Source organism: Alosa sapidissima, chromosome 22 (assembly GCF_018492685.1).
Source record: "Alosa sapidissima isolate fAloSap1 chromosome 22, fAloSap1.pri, whole genome shotgun sequence".
Classification (NCBI taxonomy): Eukaryota; Metazoa; Chordata; class Actinopteri; order Clupeiformes; family Clupeidae; genus Alosa; species Alosa sapidissima.
In genome coordinates this window covers 22,277,076-22,301,585 of record NC_055978.1, presented here as the reverse complement: position 1 = coordinate 22,301,585, position 24,510 = coordinate 22,277,076, and the positions used below count along the sequence as shown (strand labels likewise).

Below are 24,510 nucleotides of genomic sequence, written 5' to 3'. Positions count from 1 at the left end.
CACACACACACGCACACAAAGATACATCTACAGTACAGGCAGACACAGCATACAGTTTCTCTCACCAGCCACCTATACTCACTCACACTTTTTCACACTTAGGGCCCATGTCCACCACTCGCGTTATTTGCGCTGACAGCACCCTCAACCTGTTGCTAGGTTGCGAAGTTTTGATTGGTCGTAGAGAGAGAAGTGACATTGACGAGCCCAGCGCTGTTCTAAAAGTTGAACAGATTTCAACTTTTAACGCTCTGAGCACCGAGGGCGCTGAGCGCTGTGAATGCTGAACTTCATAGGATTTGTGTAGAAAATAGCCACCGTCAGTGCAAAAAACGCGATTGCTAGACACAGGGCCTTAATCGACACCGATGCATTCATTCTCACTCTCAATAAGTTCCGAAGCTCTGAAACTCTTGCACATATGCAGATCTTTCAGTATACATAACATGCAACTTATACATGTCAGGATAGGATCAAAGGAATGCCAAACCGCCTGTTTTTGTATAAGTTTCCCACAATGCACATGGGCAACAATGACCTGAAAAGATATGCTGCGCTGTAGTTTTGCGAAAAGGCTTTGTGTTCATCCCATAAAAAAATTAGATTTGGATTTACTGTAGCTCTTAATGATATTGGCTTTTTAGAGGCAAACAACAAGTGGTTTCTGTTGTGTTTGGCCAATTTGATGGAATGGACATTCTTCCAAAATGGGTCCCTGGAGAATTAACACACACACACACACACACACACACACGCTTGCTAGAATAGGATATTTTAATGGCACTTTTTCTCCATCAGTCATTGTTTTCTCCATCATTGAGTCTGATGATATGAGTCTGGTGTCAGCATGGTTTCACATGGACACAAACCAGCAGGCTGTCCCCTGGCATCCCAGCCCTGCCCAGCATCCTCTTTTGTCCTCTTTTGGAAGTGCACAGGGTTTAAATGGGTGAGCTTTCTGCCAAATGTCCACAACCTGCCCTGTCCTAATTAGCATTAATAACCTGAATTTTGGACAAGGGGGGGCTGCCGACAAGAATGGTCTTTGTTGTGAGGCTTTTGTTGACTGAAAGCAGACGTTTGAACGCGCCGATGTCCAGCCAACTGCTTGCCTCATTCGACATCCATCCTGTCTACAATAGCAGTGTTTATAATACAAGACAAGACTACAGGACAGTGTTTCACAATAATCCCATGCATCCTTTTGACTTGTTTTTTGTGGCTAGCTCCCAACATGCCAACCTCTTTTATATTTACGGTTTGCCAGAACGAGGCCTTCCTGGGAGCTGCTTAACCGTATCGAGGTACACAATGTGCACTGGCACTCACTATAATCCAGAATACAGTGCCGCCAATAGGGCTGTCCTTTTTGTGAAAAAACATTGATTGAATGATTGAAACGGCTGTTTCCGGTGCGTAAATTGGTGGGAATTTTCTTTTTAGCTTTCGCAATGATTACTGCACTTCGGAATTCTTTTATCTTATATTTTTGTTTGTGAATTTTGTAACATCTATCTATTTTTATTTGTCTAATTCGTTTAAAATTAATAGTGTACATATTTGGTTAAAATCGATTCTCTATTTCAGTTTTCGAAACTTGTGTTGTTTGGTCCAATCGATTGTGCAATCGATTTTCGAACGTAAAGTTACAGCCCTAGCCGCCAATATCCAGTGAAATATGAACGTCTAGTGGCAACATGTCAGTGTGAGTTTTTGTGCTCACTGCTTTGGCACTTGAGTGGCAGCATGACGGGTCTTGCCATTGCCGATGGCGTGTATTGCTGAATGTTGCTGGCAACCGACCCAGTGGCCATTCAAAAATGACCCTGCTGTTTAAACAAACCAGGTAGGGGGGGGTTGAGCTGCGTGTCATTGCCAGCCGTTTGGAGAGGGTGCCAATGTGGGATTGCCACGTGCAGCCCGACATAAACAGCCTTTTTATGGCTGGCTCACCTCGCGTCTCCTCAGGCCATGTGGAAAACGCAGCCAGGACGGAAGAGACCACAGTCCAGCAGCGGCACAAAGCGTTGGATTAAATTAAAATGCCCAGAGCTGGTAAGGCCGACCGTTAGCTGCTACAAGGACTCCTTCGTCCATAGCTTAACCCTGTCTGCACCTCCAGTGTGCTTCTGGTAATGTGTCTTTGAGATTGACGTCCAGTCAGCGTAAATGACTTCCCATGCAGATTGTGTTTTTTTTAAATCAGGCTCCTATAGGTTTTTGCCTACAAATTGATATTTCAGACCAGGATGAGAGAGGTATATGGCGGGTTTGAAGCGAAATTATTTGATTAACGTATACTGTATATGGAGAGCATTCGCTCACCATTGTTATCTTATTTTTTGACGGAGGTGGTGTTTAGAGGCCTTTGCATCTGAACTCTTCACATGTACTAGGTAATGAACCCAGGCGACTTTGATATTTGTCTGAGGTACAGCTGCACCTGCACGTATTAGATTTCATATGAAGGTGTTGAACTGCTGCTATGAAGGTGTTGAACTGAAGATGGGATGGATTCTCTGCATTTGATGAAGCCTCCACAAAAACCTTATCACATGTGTTTGAAGCGTCTTGTTTTGTCATTCATTTATCTATGTATCTTTATTCAATAGATTTTGCGATACATTCTTGCAATACAGTGCAATACACCACAGGTGCTGATGTGGCATTAAACCCAAATTCACTCACTCTGGTTGGACGGATGTGTACAGGGAGTGTGAGGTCTTTTCTTCCATCATCCTATCTGCAACTAGTAGAGTTTCATAGTTGTGATGGTCTGGCATTCTGTTTCCTCTGCTTCTTCTTTTACTGTTGTTTTTCTTGTGCTTCCTCTGAGTGGAAAGCTGAGGAGGAGGAAGAGGAGGAGGCGATGAAGGGGGGGGGGGGGGATGGCAAGCAGCAAGTGCTGTGGTCAAACAAAGACCACAAAGAAACCGTCTGCAGCCTGGTCACAGCCCGCCAGTGACCAGAATCTCAAAAGCCTGCCTGTGCTCGGCTGAATGAGACGGTCAGAGCACAGCCACACACACACACACACACACACACAAACACACACACACACACACACACACACACACTCCACACTCATACACAAATACACCACATACAAGCGCACACACACATAGAAAAATGCACAATGCACACACCCACAGATATACTTATTTGAACACCAGATGCACCCAAATCACATTTCACATTCTCACATTTCACACTCCCGTGTAATGGATGATTGGAGTCAGTCTAACTGTGATTGTCTCATAGGCCAGACGTCAAGTGAAATCATGTTGAGCTAACAGCAGTAAACAAACATGCTGTTTCACGTTAATGTCACTGCTCATTTGAAATGCCTTGACCTGTGTCTTGGTGTGAACAACATCCGCCCAGAAAACCCACACACACACACACACACACACATACACACACACACACACACACACACAGAGACGCTTCTCTTGGTCCCCTTCTCTGCCCACGCGTCCTCTCAACAGGCCTGCTTTTCTGGCTGTCTTGTCAGTGTACACATCCATCCCTTCAGTCATTCATTCCCTGGAACGCGATCTCTCTCTGTGGCCTTCTTCCTGTGTTGTTTTGCACTGATCTTGTTTTTCATATGGTTAGAGCTGCTCACGTCTCTGGAAGAAAAATAAATCGACCTTCAACTATTCAGCCATAATAAAAAAAAAAATAGAAATGTTATTCATATAAGTTTTCTCTGTGGAAGTTGAAAGGTTTAGTAATGTTGTATATATGTGTACCCTGTGAAGGCTTTTTGAATAATGTATGTTATGTATGCATTATGCTTTCATATATGGTGTGGAAAATACATAGGCTCCCAGCCTCTGTTACATGTAAGTCTTTCTGTGTGTTTACTCCTGCCGATCAGAGCCTCGGTCGGTTGATTCCTTGTCTCCTCACTGATTGGCCCCCTGCAGTGAGCCAGGAGAATCAACCCCCCCCCTCCACAAACACCCACCCACTCCCTCCCTCAGCCCACCAAATTAACCTCCCTCAGCCGCTCTCAATTGCCCTCATTTGAATATTTACCGGCTAATCAGCCTCTCGCTGCCCCCTAAATGACGGGCAAATTGGCCTTCCGTCCCTGACTCCTCTATCTGGCGCTATTTGTGTCTGTCTGTCACTCCTGCTGTCTGAGTTGGAGTCGAGACGAAAGCCGGAGAAGTTTTGAGTTGTTGCTCGTCTTGAAGATGCTCTATGACTGGGGACTGCGGATATGCAAATGAATCTGAAGCGACATCTGGGGCCTGTGTTTTGAAATTGAAACAAAATAAAATAGATGAACAATGAAGAAATCAAGATGGGGGGAATCTAAAAGAACGTTGCACTGTTAAATTTATCCTACACTAGAGAGCCTCGTAGCTGTGAGTTGACCTCCTTTCTATTCTGTGTTCTCCTCCACCAGGTTTTAAAGAGGCCAGAGTATTTTGGGAAGTTTGGGAAGATTCACAAAGTGGTCATCAACAACAGCACATCATACGCAGGCTCACAGGTGAGAGACGGGCTACAATTGACTGACCGCACCCTATGTCATCGTGTGTGTGTGTGTGTGTGTGATATATGTTTCTGGATGTTATGCATGGTATCTCTGGTATGCAAATGTTACATTGAGTTGCTGTGGTTGATTGGTACTTGGTTGTTTTTGAGCTTGATTTATTTATTTTTCTGCAGGGTCCTAGTGCCAGTGCATACGTCACTTATATCCGCTCAGAAGACGCCCTTAGAGCTATACAGTGTGTCAACAATGTAGTAGTTGATGGCAGAACTCTTAAGGTCAGTGGTTAATGGAACTTAAACCACTTCACATTACCTTGCCATACTTTTAACTGAGGAGCTTGAAAAAAATATTAGTGTTTCCATTAACAATGTAAAGGCAGGCAAAGTTAATCAACCTGGTCTTTTTTTTTTTGTCCAACAGGCTTCTTTAGGTACAACAAAATACTGCAGTTATTTTCTGAAGAGCATGCAGTGTCCCAAACCAGACTGCATGTATCTACATGAGTTGGGAGATGAGGCGGCTAGTTTCACAAAAGAGGAGATGCAGGTATAGGCAGTCTCCACATTCCTCCTCACTGTCTGCATTACATGCTGTTGCTATTGTTTGGGCATTGACGTGTGTGGTATGTGTATGTGTCTGTGTCTGTGTCTCTCTTTGTGTGTGTGTGTGTGTGGGTGTTTCTTTAGGCGGGAAAGCATCAAGAATACGAACAGAAGCTCCTTCAGGAGCTCTACAAACAGAACCCTCACTTCCTGCAGACCTCCACAGGCGAGAAGACGAAGGGCAAGTCCAACTCCACACAGAGGTACACCATCCCCCAGCTCCCTGGCCCCTACGCACCAGCATAGCAAGCATTCCAGGACTTTGTCACGTACATAGAGATGCAATGAAATGTTACGGTTGCTAAACTCTTCCTATGTAAGGCCATCCTGAGGGATTACCAACTGTTATTGATGATTATTTGTTATCTTTTAATTAAAGATTAAAAAGATCAAGAGATAGAATTAATAGAGCAGAGTAGAATAATTCAGAAGACAGGATGTGACTGACATACAGGTATTAAGTGCCGAATGTCAAGTGTCCATGCACTGCAAACTGTTTCCGTACACCTCTCTAATTTGCACGCCATGTTTTGCTGTAGATCCCAGTAGGGTTGGTTTGTGTCAGATTTGACAGATTGGCGGTTTATTTGAGATTGACAGAGCACACAATTAGCCTTTCTTTTAGTTTCTGAGTCATTACTTCATACGCTTGTGCTCGAGCGAACCCGGGGGGTGAGCTGAACCCAGTCTCTGATGGAAGGAGGTTTGTAAAGGTTTTTGTTGTCGTCTATTTTTAACCCCAGTATTTGTTTTCAGTTATTTGTAATGAGAGAATCAGTCTCCTTGTATTGTAACGTTCTTAATGACGAGGTCACTGTGCTGCCATTGCCTTTGGAGTTCCTAATTAAAACGAATAGAATTTGCCTCCAAGGCTGTCTTGATATGTAAGTAACTAACAATGTAGGTTAAGTAGATAATGGTTTTGCAGGAAGTTATAGATAATTCATGAACCCCAGCTGAAAATTGTAGTTACATTGTCTCGGTTAAAGACGGAAGAAGATAATAAAACCTAAAATATGACAAGCTGATTATTGTGAGCCCTATAAAAGATATGGTTTATTTATTCACCTGATCATTCAACCAATTAGCAAGAAAATTCCACAGGGCAAAAATTAATATTTATGATATGCTACATGAATATCTCTGAAATGGGAACAAGAAGTTTAATAGTTCAGACAACCATCCTTTTTTAGGATCATATTAGTTTACCAAATGTAAATGAATCTGTATTTCAAACAGGGAAACAAAGTGAGAATGGTCAAGAGTGAGAATATCAAAATACACTGATCCTCACTCCTGACCATTCTTTATTTCTTTATCAGTCATAAATGAGGATCAGAGTATGTAATGGATAATGTATAGAACGCCGGTCTAAAATAAGGAAAATAAGTCCCGACAGTGCGAACAGGCGCGTCGGGCTCTTGCTTCATCCTGAAGGGACATATTTTTCGATAATGACGCCGTTCTATACATTATCCCGCTTATTATACGGCTACTTACCAAAAAACGAAAAAATAAACTCCACATGATATGTCTCTACATTTATTTGTTACCATTTTGTTGTGGCTTTTGCTGAGAAACAAGTAATTCGTAACACGCTGAACTTGAATCAAACATTCTTTAGAACACAGCTGATCAACCGTCTTCTTGCGAAGTACAGACGTAAATCAGACGCACAAAACCCGTTGCCATTGACGGCAGTAATTATGTTTCAGCGGTAATTACATGAAAATATATTACCGTAGAACATTGGGAAATCCCATTCAAGTCAATGGAGCGTTCAACTAACATTGTGAACAGCCGTATAATAATTTGATTTATCTGCCATTGTTTATACACAGTTATACACAGATTTGTAATACACAGTGTCCTGTAAGCAGTGAAAACTGACTCCTAGTAGAGGTCAAAGATGTATTGTCCATACACCCTCAGGTGGACTCAGCAGTACATGCGTATTTGTATGACCCTAGCTGTGTGTGTGTGTGTGTGTGTGGGGGGGGGGGGGCTGTGTTTGGTTGCCATAGTATGTGTAATGCAGCCCGACCTTCTAGTCTCACTGAACTGGTCTGAAGATCTGAGGGTGAATGTCAAGCTGACTTTGGTGGATCTCTCTCTCTTTTTTTCTTTCTCTCTTTCTCCCCCTCTCTCTTTCTCCCCCTCTCTCTCCCTCTCTCTCTCTCTCCCCCCTCTCTCTCTCTCTCCCCCTCTCTCTCTTTCTCCACAGGCCCAACAGTAACAACAAAGATGCGTGGCCGTCGTTACAACCGTCAGGGAAGACAGCCAATGGGCTGACAGAACACCGCAAAACCCCACCCTTGGACGGAGGCTCAGACTCCGACCACATGACGCCTGACGGAGTGGACTCAGACCTCGGCCTAGGCTCTGTCCCCGCCCTCTCGCCCTTTTCCTCAAACTGTGACCCCTCCAGGTAACCAGTCAACTGTCGCCATTGATGCACCTCCTCCTCACTTCAGCCAATCAGGAATAAAGACCTTCTGTGTTAAATCCCCTTGGTCTTTGTAATAGTTTTTATTAAATGTTACAATGTTTACGGGGGCAGCCGTGGCCTACTGGTTAGCACTTCGGACCTGTAACCAGAGGGTTGCCGGTTCGAACCCCGACCAGTAGGCACGGCTGAAGTGCCCTTAAGCAAGGCACCTGAACCCCTCACTGCTCCCCGAGTGCCGCTGTTGATGCAGGCAGCTCACTGCGCCGGGATTAGTGTGTGCTTCACCTCACCTCACTGTGTGTACACTGTGTGCTGTGTGTGTGTTTCACTAATTCATGGATTGGGATAAAAGCAGAGACCAAATTTCCCTCACAGGATCAAAAGATCTTATACATACTATACTATACATAGTTTATTGCGTATCTATATGTAGTTCTTGTAGGATTATGTTGAGCATTCATTTTTACATGTTACTGCTGACCCCAAGTCTGTCCCCAAGTCTTCTCAAGGACCTCTGAAAGCATTGACCAATATGAGGAGCACTAAGTGCTTAACAGTATTAAGTTTCATAGTATCTAGGGACACTTACTATGGAGATGGGCGAAACTGATTATTCAAGTGGTAGAGTGTGTGTGTGTCTGTGTGTGTCTGTGTGTCTGTGTGTCTGTGTGTGTGTGTGTGTGTGTGTGTGTGTGGGCTGTCTCGGAGGTTCTGCACTGTCTCTTGTGCAAGCTGTTTTCTTTCATCACTCCCTACCAGCCTACGTTGTGCTCCATGGCCGTTCATGCTCCACTTATCTCCAGAACTACTGCGGCGCTGCACCTCACCAAAAAAAATAAAAAAAATAGTGGCCTACAAATCAAATTGAATAGAACCGCAAATATCTTTAGTCTGCGCAGCACTATGCCCCCACCCCACCCCTTCTGCTCTGCTCTGCGTAGCGCCTCCCAATGTCAAATGCTTGTTATAGCCACAGCATTGTCCTGAGCCTGGGCAGTGTGCAATGCAGTGCAGCGTTGGCTGAAACCAAGCGCTTGCTCGACTCACAGAAACTGATGATGTCACTCTTGCACTGACCTCATAACCCCCCGCCCCCCTCTCCCTCTTTCTCTCTCTCTCTCTCTCTTTCTCTCTCTCTCTCTCTCTCTCTCTCTCTCTCTCTCTCTCTCTCTCTCTCTCTCTCTCTCTCTCTTTTTCTGTGCTTCTTTTTTAGCCCCACTGATAAATCTTCAGAAGCCATCAGCATAGGAAACGGAGACGCCACCCAGCAGGTAACACAGCACACAACAATCACATGTACATCTGCAAACGCGCATCAAATTTTACCTTTAAGAGCTCTCAATCCTCCAAGGATGTTTGGCACGTTTAGCTCCCTAGTCTCCTTATTTATATATATATATATATATATATATATATATATATATATATATATATATATATATATATATATATATAAACTTTATTACAGGCTCTAGACCAAACAGCAAGACATACAACATAAAAAAAATAATAATAATAATGTCACAGCCTTCCTAAGTTTGACGAATGTAGAGTGAGTTTGTGCTTCCCATGTCAGGTTTGATGACGGTGACCAACGAAGTGTCCTTTTAAAACAATTACAGATGTTAGATCATGTACACCAGTCATACATATGGATTAGGGACCAGAAGAACTTGCAATGTTTTGTCCTTTATAGCTAAAAATAGCTGTTCTATTCAGATCTTTAGAACTGCTGTCGTGATAAATGCATGTTTTTTTGTCGTCTGTAATTTCTGTGTGGTTTCCTGTACTCAGATCCCCAGCAGTGACTCGCCGTCGCCCCCACCTGGCCTGTGCAAGCCCAGCCTGGTGGCGCCCATCAGCGTGCCCGGGCTGACGGCTCGCTCGCCCTTCGAGGGCGCGGCCGCCGAGTCCCAGTCGCTCTTCTCGGACAACAGTAACTTCCGGCACCCCAACCCCGTGCCCAGCAGCCTGCCTGGCTTCCCCAGCTCCCCGCACAGTGGCGGCAGCGACTGGCCCACCGCCCCCGAACTCTTCGCCTCAGGTAGCCCATCCTCCAGAGAGCCATCACGCAGACAGGCAGACAGGCAGACAGGCAGACCAAATTGTCAGTTTTCATACATATAAACTATTTGTAGTATAGTTCATATGTATCTATGTAAGATGTCTATTCTGAAATCCAGACGTTACAGCACTTAGTATGGCCAATCTGAAAGGGACTGCAGCTAGTGCTTTCAGTTTGGGATTAATGCTTTGAATGTACAAATTGAGATTACATAGCAGTGTAAGAAGGAGAGACACATATTGGCACATGTATTGGTACTTGCTACACTTGGTACTGGTGCTACTTTAAAATCAGTTCTTGTGCTCAGCCATCTATCTGCATGCACGAATTCCTCAATAACAAATGCAAAGCACAACACTGCTAATCCTCAATATCCCTATGTGTCTAATCATCTTTAAATCCCTGCAATTGTATTGTTGCAACTATTACTGTCATATATTTCGTCCTCATATGACCCCAAAGCCCAGCGTAATGCAGGGTTTATGTAACCCCCAACACTAAAAATAGTTAAGTGAAATACAATACACTTACCAAGCCACATGGAGTATATACTGGGTAGAAGTCCAACATCCAGTAGAAGTAGAAAATATTCCACTTTTTAATAATCTAGTATTTTATCTCCTATATTAGTCAAGGCCAAGGCATGGTGGTCCTTGTCATAAGTAATTGCAGTAGTTCACACTGGCGCCCTTATGTTAGTTTCTGAAGTGTTAGGTCTGTTCACACCAGTCAAGTAGCAACCTTCTTTAAAGCAACTCAGACTTTGTAGTTTTGACCTCCAGATGTGCTCCTGAGAGTGGGATCCTAATTATATTTCTCTCACCTTTCTCCTCCCTCCCTTTCTCTTCTCTTTGCTTTTCTTTTCTTACTCTCTCTGTTAAACTCTTCCTTTCTCTCTCTCTCGCTCTCTCTTTCTCTCTCTCTTTCTCTCTCTCTCTTCTATCCTCTCTCTTTCTCTCGCTCTCTCTTTCTCTCTCTCTTTCTCTCTCTCTCTTCTATCCTCTCTCTTTCTCTTCTATTCTTTGTCTCTAGACACCATCCCGGTGTCCTCCTCCACAGATTGGCAGGCAGCCTTCGGCTTCGGCTCGTCCTCCAAGCAGCAGCAGCAGGAGGACGACCTGGGCTTCGACCCCTTCGACATCACGCGCAAGGCCCTGGCCGACCTCATCGAGAAGGAGCTCTCCGTGCAGGACAAGGCCGCGCTGGTGTCCTCCTCGTCGGGTTTCGGGCTCCCGCACAACCCCTTACTCCCCCATCCTCACCACCACCACCACCCTCACCACCACCATCACTACCACCACCACCACCACCACCACCCAGGCCTACCCCCCGCCTCCCCCTCGTCTGCCTCTAAACTTGGGGGGGCTCTACCAGGCCCGCCCGGTGCCTCTCATTTCCTCCTGAACTGTGTGCCCCCACAATCTCTTCATCAGCCCCCAACAAGATTCTCTCAACTGCAGCTCCAACAGCAGCAGCAGCAGCAGCAGCAGCAGCGCTCCGTCTACAGCTCCTTTAGTTTCCCTGGGCAGACGGCAACGTCTCCCTCGCACCCGGGCTCAGGTCCTGCCGCCTCTCTGCCCCCAGCCGCTGCGGCCGCCTCCCGCCTGCCCTGGCTGGCGATGCCCATGCGCAGCAACCCCACGCACTTGAAGCACGCCGCTGCAGGTCCAAACACCACCATAGCCAACTCCGTTGCTGCTGCCTCTGCCATTGTGCCTCCTTCCTCGGCCGGTGGCTTCTTGGACTTGAGCTTGCCATCGCAACAGCTACAGCAACACAGCACAGGGCTGGGAGGCATCCACATCACAGGTGAGTGCATTCTGGGAAATGAAGGCCACTCTTCCGTGGTCACTTTTGTCGAAGGGAAGAGCGTCACAAAGCTGCAGTGAGTTAACATGATCAGGAATAGATGCTTTTTAAATGACTTGTTAGACCAGTTTTCTCTCCATTTACACATATCAGAGGTGTGAAAACTCAAAATGTAGAACCTCATGATTAGTCATATGCATTTTGTGTAAGACTGTGCAGTCTACAAGTGTCCACCAGGTGGCAGAAGAGACTCACACTCATTTAAAAGTGACATCACATTCAGGGTGCTTTTCAAATGATGTGATGGAAATGTACAGGGAATAATTTAGCTGTGTCATGCAATCAAATAGCACACTGTCTCTTTCTAAACCTCTCAGCTTATTTAACATGGAGACGTTATAATAGAAATACATTTTACTGGATATATCATAATTTGCACAGCATTTGCTGCAGTATCCTTAACATTCTTTTAGCAGTATGGTCTGGCATTTGCCTAAACTGAGTATGAGGTCTGATATGCTAAGCAGCCATGGGAACTTAACCTTGTACCCTCGTAAGTCTTGAGGGAATCGGACCATATTTCTAGCACCACCTTACATTCAGTCCCCTAGATCACAGTAATAAGGGCATGGGCTGCTCTTCTGCACAGTACATCATCTGGTTGAACTGGTCTTGACTGTGAGAGGAGGTTGAAGTGTGGATACCCTCAGGACATTGCGTCTGCAATGTGCCCTTTTTTAGCTTGTGGTGAATGCCATCCGGATGAGCAGGCTGTAGCCATCCCATCATCTAACCTTAGTCATAACTTGTGAAGGGTAGCAGCTACATCAGACATGCCTCAGACAAGAGGAAAAGGCTACCTGCTGACATTTTACTAAAGTCATAACCCCCCTGTCGTCTGCTTTTTGGCTGGCTTTCTGGAACCTTCCAGATTTATGAGTGAGAGCAATAAAAACGGGTCTTCACCAGACGGATGTTCACTCCAGGGCATCTACAGAGTTTGGCTTCATGGTCCACGACACACACACACACACACCCACCCACCTACACAAACAGAAAGAGAGCACTTTGGAGGGCTGTGTGTGTAACAAAGACAAATTTATACTTTCCTCAAGGGTGAATCTTTTCATGTTTTCCCCCTTTTCAATAACGTAAAGCGTTGTTCTGCTCACAGCCTTGCTCCAAGGCAGTGTCTTAGTTTTGGCACAACTCTGCCTTTGCATGTTTGCAGTGCTGTTCGGGTTTGTTTTTTTTGTTTTTTTATGCACAGCAACACGTTTTCATTGTAACAGGGAGACTACACCGGGTCTGCAACTGAAGCCCCGCGTTCACGTCGTTTTCGAAGACTGATCTATTTTTTTTTTTTTTTTTGAAGCATCACGTCCGGTATGGCCAGTGCCATTGATTATCAGGGAAGCTAATTGTCGCAGCAGACGCAGCCGCTCGGAGCGCTTCAGTTGCGTGCCCGGCGTAGCCTCCTCGTTTACCCCGTGGAGCTGTACTGTAGGTGGGAGGTCATAATGTGAAATGTGTGGCCTGAGATGCCTGCCCATTGCCTTTTGCGTTCCTCTCAGAATGCGGTGGTGTTCCAGTATTGATTAATACGCAGAACACCGAACAATTGACTAATCGGCTTTGTCAATTGACCTGCATTAGCTCCTCCACCTGTTTGGCTGTTGCTGAGGATTCTTTGCATTCTCATGGGTTCCCCACACCTGCCCTAAGCCCTTTCCACTGGCTATTGAAGCAAGCCCACGCGTCCCCATGGGCCGTCCAGGATGTTCTGGCCCTCCTATTGGCCCGTGTTTCTTGCAGCCCCGGCAGCAGGTGGATGAGTAATGCCTGGACACGCTCCCGAGAGTGGCGTTCACTTTCAACCTTGTGTGTTGACCTCAGCGGCGGCAGCCGTGGCTGTGTCAAATATTTCATTTCCTGTGTCCCCGTGCCTCCACCGCCTCCATCTTTACCCAGAATCCCCCTGATATTTCAGAGGTTAGGCCTTCGCTGTCCAGCCTGATGCCAGACTCTCACTCTTAAATATGTTTGATATCCATCTTCCTCTTCCTCTTCCCCTTGGCCGTCTGTGCTGATGCAATCGCAGGAATACAGAAGGATTGATTGAGAGGCTGCGTGTGGCAGGCTGTGCCTCTGCTCCTAGGCTGGACCTGGAGGAGCGAGGCCAGATGTATTATTCACCAACAGTCAGACCACAGACTGCAGAAATAGACCAGGAGGCAAACGCTCTGGCTGGCTGGCTGTCCGTCTCTCTGAAGCATCTGCGCAAATACACACACACACACACTCTCACTCACTCTCACACACTCACACACACACACACACACACACACACACACACACACTCTCACTCACTCTCACACACTCACACACACGCTCAGTCTTCTCTTATGCATACTCTACACTGCATGAAAAGCTCAAACAAGCACTGTTAATGGATGGTGATAGTGTATGTGTGTTTTTCTCCAGTAGTTGAGGGCTGGTGTGTTTGTCTGTGTTCCACTGTGTGTGTGTGTGTGTGTGTGTGTGTGTGTGTGTGTGCGCGCGCGCACACATGTCTGTCTTTGTCTTTGTGCACGTGTGTGTGTGTGCGCGCACACATGTCTTTGTGCACGTGTGTGTGTGTGTGTGTGTGTGTGTGCGCGCGCACATGTCTGTCTTTGTGCACGTGTGTGTGTGTGTGTGTGTGTGTGTGTGTGTGTGTGTGGTCCTTTGTATTCCCTCTCTGCTAACGTCTCATTAACAATTTAGAGCCAGCAAGGCTGGTGCACTCCAAACAGGAGGGATCGCTCGTTAAATGAGTGGGCAGCCATCGATGGAAGAGACCCCTGTTGGTGAACTGCAGGCACTCTTTCAGATGAAGCCGTACCCCCGAGCCCGTGGCTGTCAGGCTAATGTCTCCTCATAGAACATGCCTAGACAATATCCTCCTTGTGCTGTGGTTGAAAATAATTGTGAGTGATGGTGACATTGTGTCCTGCGCAAAGAAAACAAGACAAGGCTTTTAAAATATTTACCATTAGCAGACACTAGCTTGGTGTAAGCTATGATGTCTAGTATGCTAGTACAAGGCACGTTGACTTTTGAAAGGGACACTGTTGTCTACTGTATATTGGAGTGCTCTCTACGATCCCTGCACACAGTGCACTGACTTTCTCTTTATCTACACTGTTGCCAGTTGGAGGTTTCATAAAGACAGTACATCACCTTTGGCATGACCTTTGACATGGCCTGTTTGATACCCTGGTACCAATCAAACGAAATGGCACCCAGCTATGCTCCCGTGATTGAATCTGGTACTGGACTCGTTTCCTAGCTGCCTTCCTCCCAGGAGCTGCTTATTAAAACTACCCCAGGAGACCAGGCTGACCCCCAGCTCCACTGCCATGCAGTAGGGCTGAGTCCATCATCCCTGACCCAGTCAGGCAAGGCCAATCTGACAGAGGACCCCCCCCCCCCCACACACACACACACACACACACACACATTCCACCTCCTTCTGACGGGGTGGTGCTGATGGAGATAGACTGCGGATGGAGCTGTAGATGATGGTGTTGCTCCACATGTGTTAAGCTGCAGACGTGGTACAGGCTAGCAGCATCAAGGGGAAAGTTGTAATGAGCATTTATTGCTTGCTTTACCCATTTTGCTCATTATGCCTTTTATTATGCCCTGTTGCTCCATTGTGTGAAGCGAGAGCCAAAACTCCCCCGTCAAATACAGGAACACATGGACATAAAAAAAAAAAAAAGATTATTGAACAACTAAAGTAAATACACTCAGCAGACACTCGATATTGAAATATATTTCTTTGTTGATTGAGTTAATTAGCCTAAGTCATGGTGCCATGTTTTTTATTGCTACTTCTTGATGATCCATTTGTGTTGTCCTTGAAGCAGCACATCTTTGTTCCGCTCCTGCTTTTTTGTCCTATTAAGCTGCAGCATGTTTTGTAGTTAATGTTAATGAACATTCTGCAACCAGGACAGTGATATGAGCATAGAGATATAAGCATTTCCTGCTCCTGAGGAAGTATAGTAGAGATATAAGCATTTCCTGCTCCTGAGGAAGTATTTGTCCTACAGTCAAAGTATTTGGCCAGGGGCCTCATTTATCAAGGCTGCTATGCACAGCAAAGTTATGTAAACAGGACTGAAACGCAAATGTCGAGATTTATAGAGAAAAATATCTATTTGCTGAAACGGATGCATCACCATGCATTTGTTGAGGTTTACAAACGTTGATACTTTGGTCTTATTGTAGACTTCATGCACTTTTTCGTGGGTGCACTTGTCATGTTGTACATTTTCTCACACTCTGCAGACTTCCTTCTCCAAGTTGACATGACGGCTCCTTCTTTCCCATCAATGATTATCCAATAAGATGCTTGTTATAAATGTTAGCATAATCATTAACCATTTTGCGTTGACTGTTTAATTGAATATTTTGGATGGAGGTTGTGAAAGTGGGTGGTGTACACACACAAACAAGTCAACGCTTTGGGTATGTATAACCAACTACCTGCGTAAAGTTGTGTGCTGCATGGTTTTATAAATCAGATTACTTTTGTGCTTATGTAGATTCTAAAGTCAGGATAAGTTTTATAAATTTGGCCAAGTATTGTGGAGGGTTTTGTTTAGCAATGTGGATCGTTGCTGATTGTTATTGAATCCCTGCCCCACGGCCCTGGACTGGAACTGCAGACGCTTTGCTCTGTGATGGCCTTCCCCATGACACTGCCGTAGGTAGGGGGGGATCTAAGAACCCCCCCCCCCCCCCCCACATGTAAACACGTTTTGCCTTGGCGCAGCGGAGGACGGGGCGTTTGCTTGGAGAGTTGGCCGGTGCGCTCGCCAGCTATCGGCCTGACAGGTGCGACACGTCAGAAAGAAAGAGCCGCCGCTTCACAACTGAAGTGTGGTTCATAAGTCAACAGCCTGAGGCTCGCCAAACCCCCCCAAACCCCTTATCCACTTGAAGGCCTCCCTCTGGATGCCTGTCTTGGGCAGCGCAGTTGGTTGTGTGTGTGTGTGTGTGTGTGTGTGTATGTATGTGTGTGTCTTTCTTGGACAAAGAAAACCGCTCGTGGGTCTTTTGGGAGACATTTCTGTGTCCTACAGTCAAGAATTGAGATCGACACCATGTCAAAAGCTTGCCTGCGCTCTTCCTTTTGAAACACTCTGCCTCTCCCATTTTCTCTTGCCATCTCACTTTCCAACTGCAGTTCTCTCATGTTTACCACTCGCAGTCTACACCTGTCAGGATGGAGAATAGAGGAAAACTATAAATAATAATAATAATAAACAAACAAACAGTGTTCCATGCATTGGGTTTGTTAATTGTAAGTGTTAGTTTTGATTGGAGTCTTACAACCAGACATCAGCTCCCCATTCGAAAGACACACAATTAACATACATATATAGAAACAGACACACATATATTTTGTTTTAGCAATACAGACATGGTCAAAGCAATATATCCGTTACATGCAAAGGTTGCACTGCGTCTTGTAATTTATTGTATAAAGTAAAAGTATATATACTCTTGATCCCGTGAGGGGAAATTTGGACTTTTATCCCATTCCGTGAATAAGTGAAACACACACAGCACACAGTGAACACACAGTGAGGTGAAGCACACACTAACCCGGAGCAGTGAGCTGCCTGCTACAGTGGCGCTCGGAGAGCAGTGAGGGGTTGGGTGCCTTGCTCAAGGGCACTTCAGCCGTGGATGTGGGCATGGGAGATCAGTGCTCAACCACTTCCCCCGCCCACATTTTTCATACTGGTCGGAGATCGAACCGGCAACCCTTCAGTTACAAGCCCAAAGCCCTAACCAGTAGGCCACGGGTACGTACGTTGACACTAAATTGCCAAGATTGAACAAAACATACTATTGTCACAATATTGTCACAGTCTTGCTTACTAGCAGGTCCATGAGAGGCAGTTAATAGCAAAAATGTCTTTTGGAGGTTCTTCTTTGCTCTCCTGATCAGTTAAGTTGCGGTCAGTTAAGGTGCATATTCTTTCCAGAAATAATGAATTTAAATAGCAAATTGCAAATGCAGATTTGTGTATCGTATTCATCAAGATAAGCCAAGATAAAGTTGCTGTCACATGGGTTACGTGGGACTTGAGAACTTGTATGAGCTTCCAGCAGGAATGGATAATGTGGTGAAGACCTCTTCACTTGCTCCAAGTGTCATGCATATTACCTATTGCAAGTCGAATTGAAAGGCTAGATTTCTGGCAGTGGATGGATTGGTCTCTACATTTGGATGAATCCTCATTCTCTTTATTCCTCTTTTTTTTTTTTCTTTCATCCCTTCTTCAACCTATATTTCTCTCCTCTCTTCCCCACCCCCTTCTCTTTCTCTCCTTTCTTCCCTCCATCCCTCATTCACTATCCCTCTCTCTCTCCTCCTCCTCCTCCTCCTCCTCCTCTGTGTCGTCCTGCAGAGAGCAGTGGCTCGGTGGAGAGCATAAATGTGAAAGAGTGGCAGGACGGCCTGCGCGCACTCCTGCCCAACATCAACATCAACTTCGGCGGTCTGCCCAACTCCTCGTCTTCCTCTTCCTCCTCCTCCTCCTCTTCCTCTTCTTCCTCCTCCTCTTCCTCCTCCTCCTCCTCCACCAGTGTCAACCACACAGGGGCGCCGTCCAGCACCCCGGGCATCTCGCACAGCCTAAGCTGGGATGGCACAGCCAGCTGGATGGACCCCGCCATCATCACAGGTACCACAACCCAGTGGGAGAGGAGGAGAGAGCGCCACCCAGTGGCCTAAAGGAAGATTATGTTGATGGGCAACAGACTTGGGGGGAAAATGGTGCATTTGGGTGCAAATGGTTCCTGCACAGGACTAAAATGGTTCATTCACAGACCAAAAAAACATTATGGGAGAAATGGTGCATTTGCGTGCCAATGGCTCCTGCACAGGACTAAAATAGTTCCTACAAAGACCAAGAAATGACATTACAAATGATTCCTGTATAGGACTGAAAGTGTTTCTGTACAGACCGAATATACAATATTTTAACACTTACAAATGGCTCTGTACATGAGAGGGCTAGATAGACTCTTGGATGCCTAAAGGAAGATTATATTGATAATAGAAAGGGTTGCGCAATCACTGGGACCATATTTACAAAAGGTACTGATTTGTTTGCTATGGCTTAACCTCTATTAGGCCCTGCATTGACTTGTGTGCATGGATGGAGACACACTCGTTTCTCATTTGTATGTATATGCATAGTCAGAAGCCTGGAGGATGGCATTGGGTAATAGCCTGGGAGTAATGGACACAGTTGGGGGGTAGATGGTGTGTGTGTGACCGCGAGAAGGACCAGGAACATGGCAAAGGAGTCGGAATATGGGGGTGCATGTGGGGATGGCCAGACAGTGATGTGGCTTTGGGTGAGGATTGGCTGGAGCCGTGGTCATTAGTGTGGCAGCGAGCGCCGTGCGCCTGGCCACTGACACTGGAGGCCAGGCGAGAGGAGGGGACTCGGAGAAGGCAGGGGCCGGGCTGAGGCCGCAGGGGCTGCTCGATTTTGGGAGTTTACCGCCAGGATGGCCAATTAAGCAAGCCGAGCCAATCAATGTGTTTGCCCAAACATATTTGTGTGTGTGTGTGTGTGTGTGTGTGTGGGGGGGGGGTTCAAGTCCAGTGCATGGTAAAAGGCCCAAACCCCTGTCATGCAGATCACAGTTGCTCGGCTAGTGGTTGGCTTTTTTTTTTAAATGGGTAAATGGTGTGTGTGTGTGTGTGTGTGTGTGTGTGTGTGTGTGTGTGTGTGTGTGTGTGTGTGTGTGTGCGTGCGTGCGTGTGTGACATGAGCTATATCTAGGTCACAGCAGTTGTGCCGCCAGCCCTTCTGAGTTTGGCTAGACATGATTAACGCTGCAGTGTTTTTTGGTGTGTTTGTGCTTCATTTCATCGTATTTTGTAATTTACTAAGAGCCAAGGAGTGGCACATAAAACAAGTCGACCAAACCACTAGTTAAAAATCAATGGGAAGGAAACTGCAATGGAATATTTCAAGTGCTCAAAAAAATCTCATTTGGAAAACAGTCCTTCTCCGGTAATTTAGTTTAGGACACTTTCCATCAGGACTGATCACATGGCAATTTAAAAAAAAAGAAAATCCAGCCAGCCAGCCATTCCAACTATCCACTTTCACCAAATGCATTTTCTTTCCTCCCCTCCTTTTAAGTGCCCTTTTCACTTAATGTCACTGGTTTTTAAAAAAGAAACGTTTGAAAGGGCAGAGAGCGAGGGCATGTGTTCAGGTCAGGTGAAAATATTCAGGCGCTCAACGCTAGTGGGCCCAGTTGACATCAGGGCCCGCCGCTGGAGAGGATAATTGACCGTATAATTGAGTGCCCGTCACATTCCTGCTGCACCAGCTGCCATGCCGTAGCGATGTTCCTGAGTCTGTAGAGAGACTTGGGTTTGGCTGTTATTTGGGAGTTCAGAAGTGACTGGTGGGGGGGGGGGGGGGGCAGAGCATTCTCTCTCTCTATTTTCTTTCTCTCTCCACTGAACTCACAAATGTTTTTGTTAATGGATCAAAATGGACATAACACTAATAACTTTTTTTTTAGAGTTGTGTGTATGTTCAATTCAAGAACCCGTGGGTCAGACGAACAGGTCCAGGGATATGCAAAGGCAGACAAGCAGATAGACAGACAAACATGGAGACAGATGGGCGTTGCATTATGGATAGATATTCCCAAATTATGGTGTTATTTGGGATGAGGAGTTGAGGAGTGGTTGGAGAGACGGGAGACTCGGAGTAGAGGGGTTGTTCCTGATCAGCAGTGGAGTCACGCTCGCCTCGTCTGGCTTCTCCCAACACCTCCCGTCCACATCCGTCATCCATCAGAGGTTGGCGGAATTAATGGCCCACAGCGAGAGCTCCGGGGCCCCGGAACACTAAGCTTTTCCGAAGTGTGGCAGCACTGGAGTCGGCACACACACACACACACACACACACACACACACACACACACACACACAGTGACTTGTGACACGGAGGTGAGGTTGCACACGCGCGCACACACACACACACACACAGTCGCCTCCATCTTAGCCCCTGCTCCTGTGGTGATTTATACCTGTGCACCTGGGCGATAATGAGCGCCAGTCCACCATGGCCCACAGGATGGTTTAAATGTGCCGGGGCCCGAAGGGCGACTTCAGGGCACCTCCTCCCAAGAAGTTTGGAGGCAGCTGCTGTCAGTGTGTGGCATTCTGGGAAATCAGTGGGATTATGTCAAGTCATAAACAGTGTGGGTCATTTTTTGGGTCACTTGGAGTTTTTAAATGAGTGTTGCCTAATTCTGTTTTCTTCTTTTTGTTTCTATTGCCCTCTTTTTGCTCCCATCCCATACTTTGTCCTCAAACTCAACTCTTTTTTTTACATGATCTCATTCTGTCCATCACTCACTGCTCTCCCTGTCTTCCCCCCCTCTCTCTTTCTCTCTCTCTCTCTCTCTCTCTCTCTCTCTCTCTCTCTCTCTCTCTCTCTCTTTCCCCCCACTTTCTCTCTTCCCCCACTCTCCATTCTAATCCAGGAATCCCGGCGTCCTCGGGCAACAGTCTGGACTCGCTCCAGGACGATAACCCGCCCCACTGGCTCAAGTCGCTGCAGGCGCTCACCGAGATGGATGCTCCCTCCTCCAGTGCCATCTCCACCACTGCTGGCCCCTCCCAGCCCACCCACAACGGGCCCTTTGGGGCCTCCCAACCCCCCCACAATGGGCCCTTTGGGGCCTCCCTGCCCCCCCACAACGGGCCCTTTGGGGCCTCCTTGCCCCTCCACAGAGCTGGCTGGGCGCCTTACGCGTCCTCAGCCAACGCCCCCAGCCAGTTCCACTCGCCGCCCCCTGGCTTCCAGAGCCCCTTCAGATCCACAGCTCAAACCGCAACAGATCTGCTACAGAGCGCTGGCATGGACCGACACTAGGGACTGTGAAACTCCCCAACCCCCCTCACACACACACATCCCACTCTAGCCCTACAGAGAACACAAAAACACACACACACACAGAAAAACCGAATCAGTACAGACAACTATTAACAAAAGTAATCATAACAAGATTATATATTCATATTTTTTCTTCCTCCTGGTGTCTCGATCTCTTCTTTCTTTCTTTATTCTTTTTTTCCTCTCCGCCTCTCATGTCTTTTTTGTTTGTTGTTGTTGTCGGGTTTGGCCTGTTGGCCTTTATGTCCTGCCCTCCAGTGAGCCCTCCCTAGTCAGTCTGACCAACATCTGATCAGCACAGCTACTGGCCTAGTTCTCCGAACCGACAGCCCTTAGGGAATCAGCGTTCGTATTTTTTTTTTTTAAACCTGCTTAATACAGCTAAACAACTGTGCTGTTAACCAGAATGTAGACACCGCTTTGAGTATGATTCAAACTGATAAGGATAGAACTGGAAGAACTGGAAACGTTTTTTCTTTTTTTTTTTTTTTATTAAATAAGCAATTAAGGATGGCTGGAAATAATGTTTTCGGAGTTGATGTGTAAGTGTTTAAACAGGAAAAAGATGAGCCTGCCTTGAAAAAGCCAAATGAGAATACATATCTATTGTCTGCCCAGAGCAATAGGTTCCTCCCGTGGGCCGGATGCCCAGCTTCTTATGCCTTAATCAAGTTGAGTTCTGCAGCAATCATAGTTTTTGATTCTCTGATGGAGTGGGCACTTGTTTGTTTTATTATGATCAGTTTTAATTGTCTTTATGTTCTAACAAAATGGAGAAGAAAAATGGAAAAACAACAAAAAAAAAAAATCAAGATGCAGAAAGGAATTATGCAGAGGATTGAGAAAAAGCAAAAGCACTTTCTTTGAGGGTTTAGGCTCTTATACACACATATGTACTGCTAACAGGAGAAGGGGGTTTCTTGGGTCCTGAATGTTGTCGTCTTGTATGAGACAGGCATGGACGTAAATGCTAGTCAGGCCTTTTGAAGAGGTTGAACTCCTGTGCCAAGCCCCGCACGGGACCGTATGGAAGCGTCGCCAATGGGTGCATTTCCTCAGCCCCAAGACCCTCCCACTGATGCGATGAGATTGGATGAGAGAGTGAGAGTGTTGTGTAACACCCCCCTCCACCTGATTGTGACACCACTATGGACCTCTGTATCAGAGGGTAGTGTCTTGCAAAGCCCGGGCGGAGTGGGTGGGTGGGTGTGGCAGGGGTTGCCTTAATTTAGAAAAGGACCTTGGCATACAGGGGTGTGTGACTCCTTATAAAAAAGGCAGGGGGGCAGACGTAGAATGAGGGTGCACCACTGTGTGGTGCCCATCAGAACGGGCCCAATGGTGGTTAAAGGGGGTTGCATGGGCAAAGCACAAGGACACAGCACTAATTTGCTCTGGCCAGGCCTCAGCCTTGCGCCCCCTCGACTCAGTTGGCCCCATAGAGACCGGCCTGGAACAGCAGCAGAAACCAAGAGAATGCAAGGTGAATGTAGTCAAAGACAGCAAAAAAAAAATAATAATAATAATGGTAGGGACCATTTAGCGTATCTGAGGAAATCGTTTTTATAAGTATAGGGGAGGGGGGAATGAAACAGAACACAAAACAAGTGTTTGCCACATGGACACTGCAATGATGAGTAACTTAATTTAATTTTATTTTTCCTCTAAGAGCGGGTGAAAGATTAGGACTGGGTTAAACACAATCACACTCCCTTTCTCTTTGTGGTGTGTGTGCGCATGTACGCTGGTATACTCCAGTGGTCTCATTAGCCTGGGCAGGTTGGAGTCTTGGAGGCAGTGTCTGCTGAAATGGCAGACAACAACAAAAAAATAAATAAAAACGAAAACCTGGGCATCCCGACAGAGGAGGGCGGGTGCTATCTTCTCACCTTATTCTCTTCCCTCTTTACTCCCCCCCCCCCCCCTCTCTTTCTGTTTAACCTTCTCAATTTTTCTTTTTAATGATCTTAGATCCTTTCTCTCTGTGTAGGTTCTTGCCAACTGTTCAGTATTCCACAGTATTCAAGAGGAATAAGTAAGTTAATTTTTCAAAACAGAATCCAGTGCCGTTAACTATGGATTTACACAAATTCTAAACCGTACGGAAGATTGAGACGACGAGCTTAAATGAGTTGTACCTCACAACAGGTCTTGAAGAAGAAGAAAAAGAAAAAGAGAAAAACTAAATCTTAAATAAAAGAGAAAAACATCATATACGTGTTTGAGTGTTTCTTTCTTGACATTTCTCACTCTGCTTCATAGTACACTTTGCAGGGAATCTTGAGACATGACAATTACCCTAAGGATGTTGAATGCGTTGACAGCTGATAGATAAATGCCAATGCCCACTTCTTCATAGAAATAAACAGACTTCAATCCGGTGCTATTTGTATTCGTAAGGGAGAGCAGCATTGCACACTCTTTGGTGTCCAATGGGCCCATCATTGTCATGTTCCCCATCATTTTTCCCTCACCCTCCACGATTCTGGCACCTCCTCCTCATTCACGTCAGCAAGCAATCGTCTTGAGAACCAGCCGCCTGTCCTGCCTTCCACCCTCCCTCTGTTAGACCCACTGTGAGTACGAAAAGCAGTAGAGGAGGACTGACCGAGTCGCGAACAAGAGCTTGCTTGCCGCGTCTATGACCGGGGACTTCACATCTCAGCAGTGAGCTCCTTCCCCCATCAAGCAGATAAAGTGCTTGAAAAGCGTCGACTTCAAATGTGTTCGGTGTGGGCCAATTAAGTTTATCTCGGGGAAGAAAAGGCAACAGCTCACTGATAATGTCAAGAACAATTTATGCGTTCACACTGCGCCTCCGTAAGTCGCCCCAACACGCGCTCAGCAGGGACGAGCCTGTACCCTCATTGGCATAAATTACTACTCTACTGCCTTAATTGGCCAGCAAGCTCCAAACATCAAATGACCCATTCATTATTGCTTTTTTTGTTTTAATTGATTCAGTAACATCAGTTGGAGAATTGAGTGTATCCTGTTGAGCTCTGCTTAATAGGCCCTTTTGAGGGCAGACTGTGGTTTGGAACTTTAATTAAATCATCCACCAAATC

General features: G+C 46.2%; 1 protein-coding gene across 3 annotated transcripts in view; it reads left to right on the top strand.

The window, feature by feature from the left end:
* cnot4b (CCR4-NOT transcription complex, subunit 4b) overlaps positions 1–23,654 on the top strand; it is a 46,309-nt gene extending 22,655 nt beyond the window's left edge. Inside the window, exons 4-13 of one of the 3 annotated variants that reach the window (XM_042078186.1) lie at positions 4,421–4,507; positions 4,687–4,788; positions 4,934–5,059; positions 5,200–5,318; positions 7,340–7,543; positions 8,778–8,835; positions 9,359–9,608; positions 10,662–11,438; positions 17,912–18,187; positions 21,030–23,654. In XM_042078186.1, the coding sequence (XP_041934120.1) occupies positions 4,421–4,507; positions 4,687–4,788; positions 4,934–5,059; positions 5,200–5,318; positions 7,340–7,543; positions 8,778–8,835; positions 9,359–9,608; positions 10,662–11,438; positions 17,912–18,187; positions 21,030–21,421 (2,391 nt within the window). In that variant the 3' untranslated portion in view covers positions 21,422–23,654. The remainder of the gene's footprint in view (positions 1–4,420; positions 4,508–4,686; positions 4,789–4,933; positions 5,060–5,199; positions 5,319–7,339; positions 7,544–8,777; positions 8,836–9,358; positions 9,609–10,661; positions 11,439–17,911; positions 18,188–21,029) is intronic. The other 2 variants (XM_042078187.1, XM_042078188.1) reach the window with 2 other exon arrangements.
* The last annotated feature ends 856 nt before the right edge of the window (positions 23,655–24,510 follow it).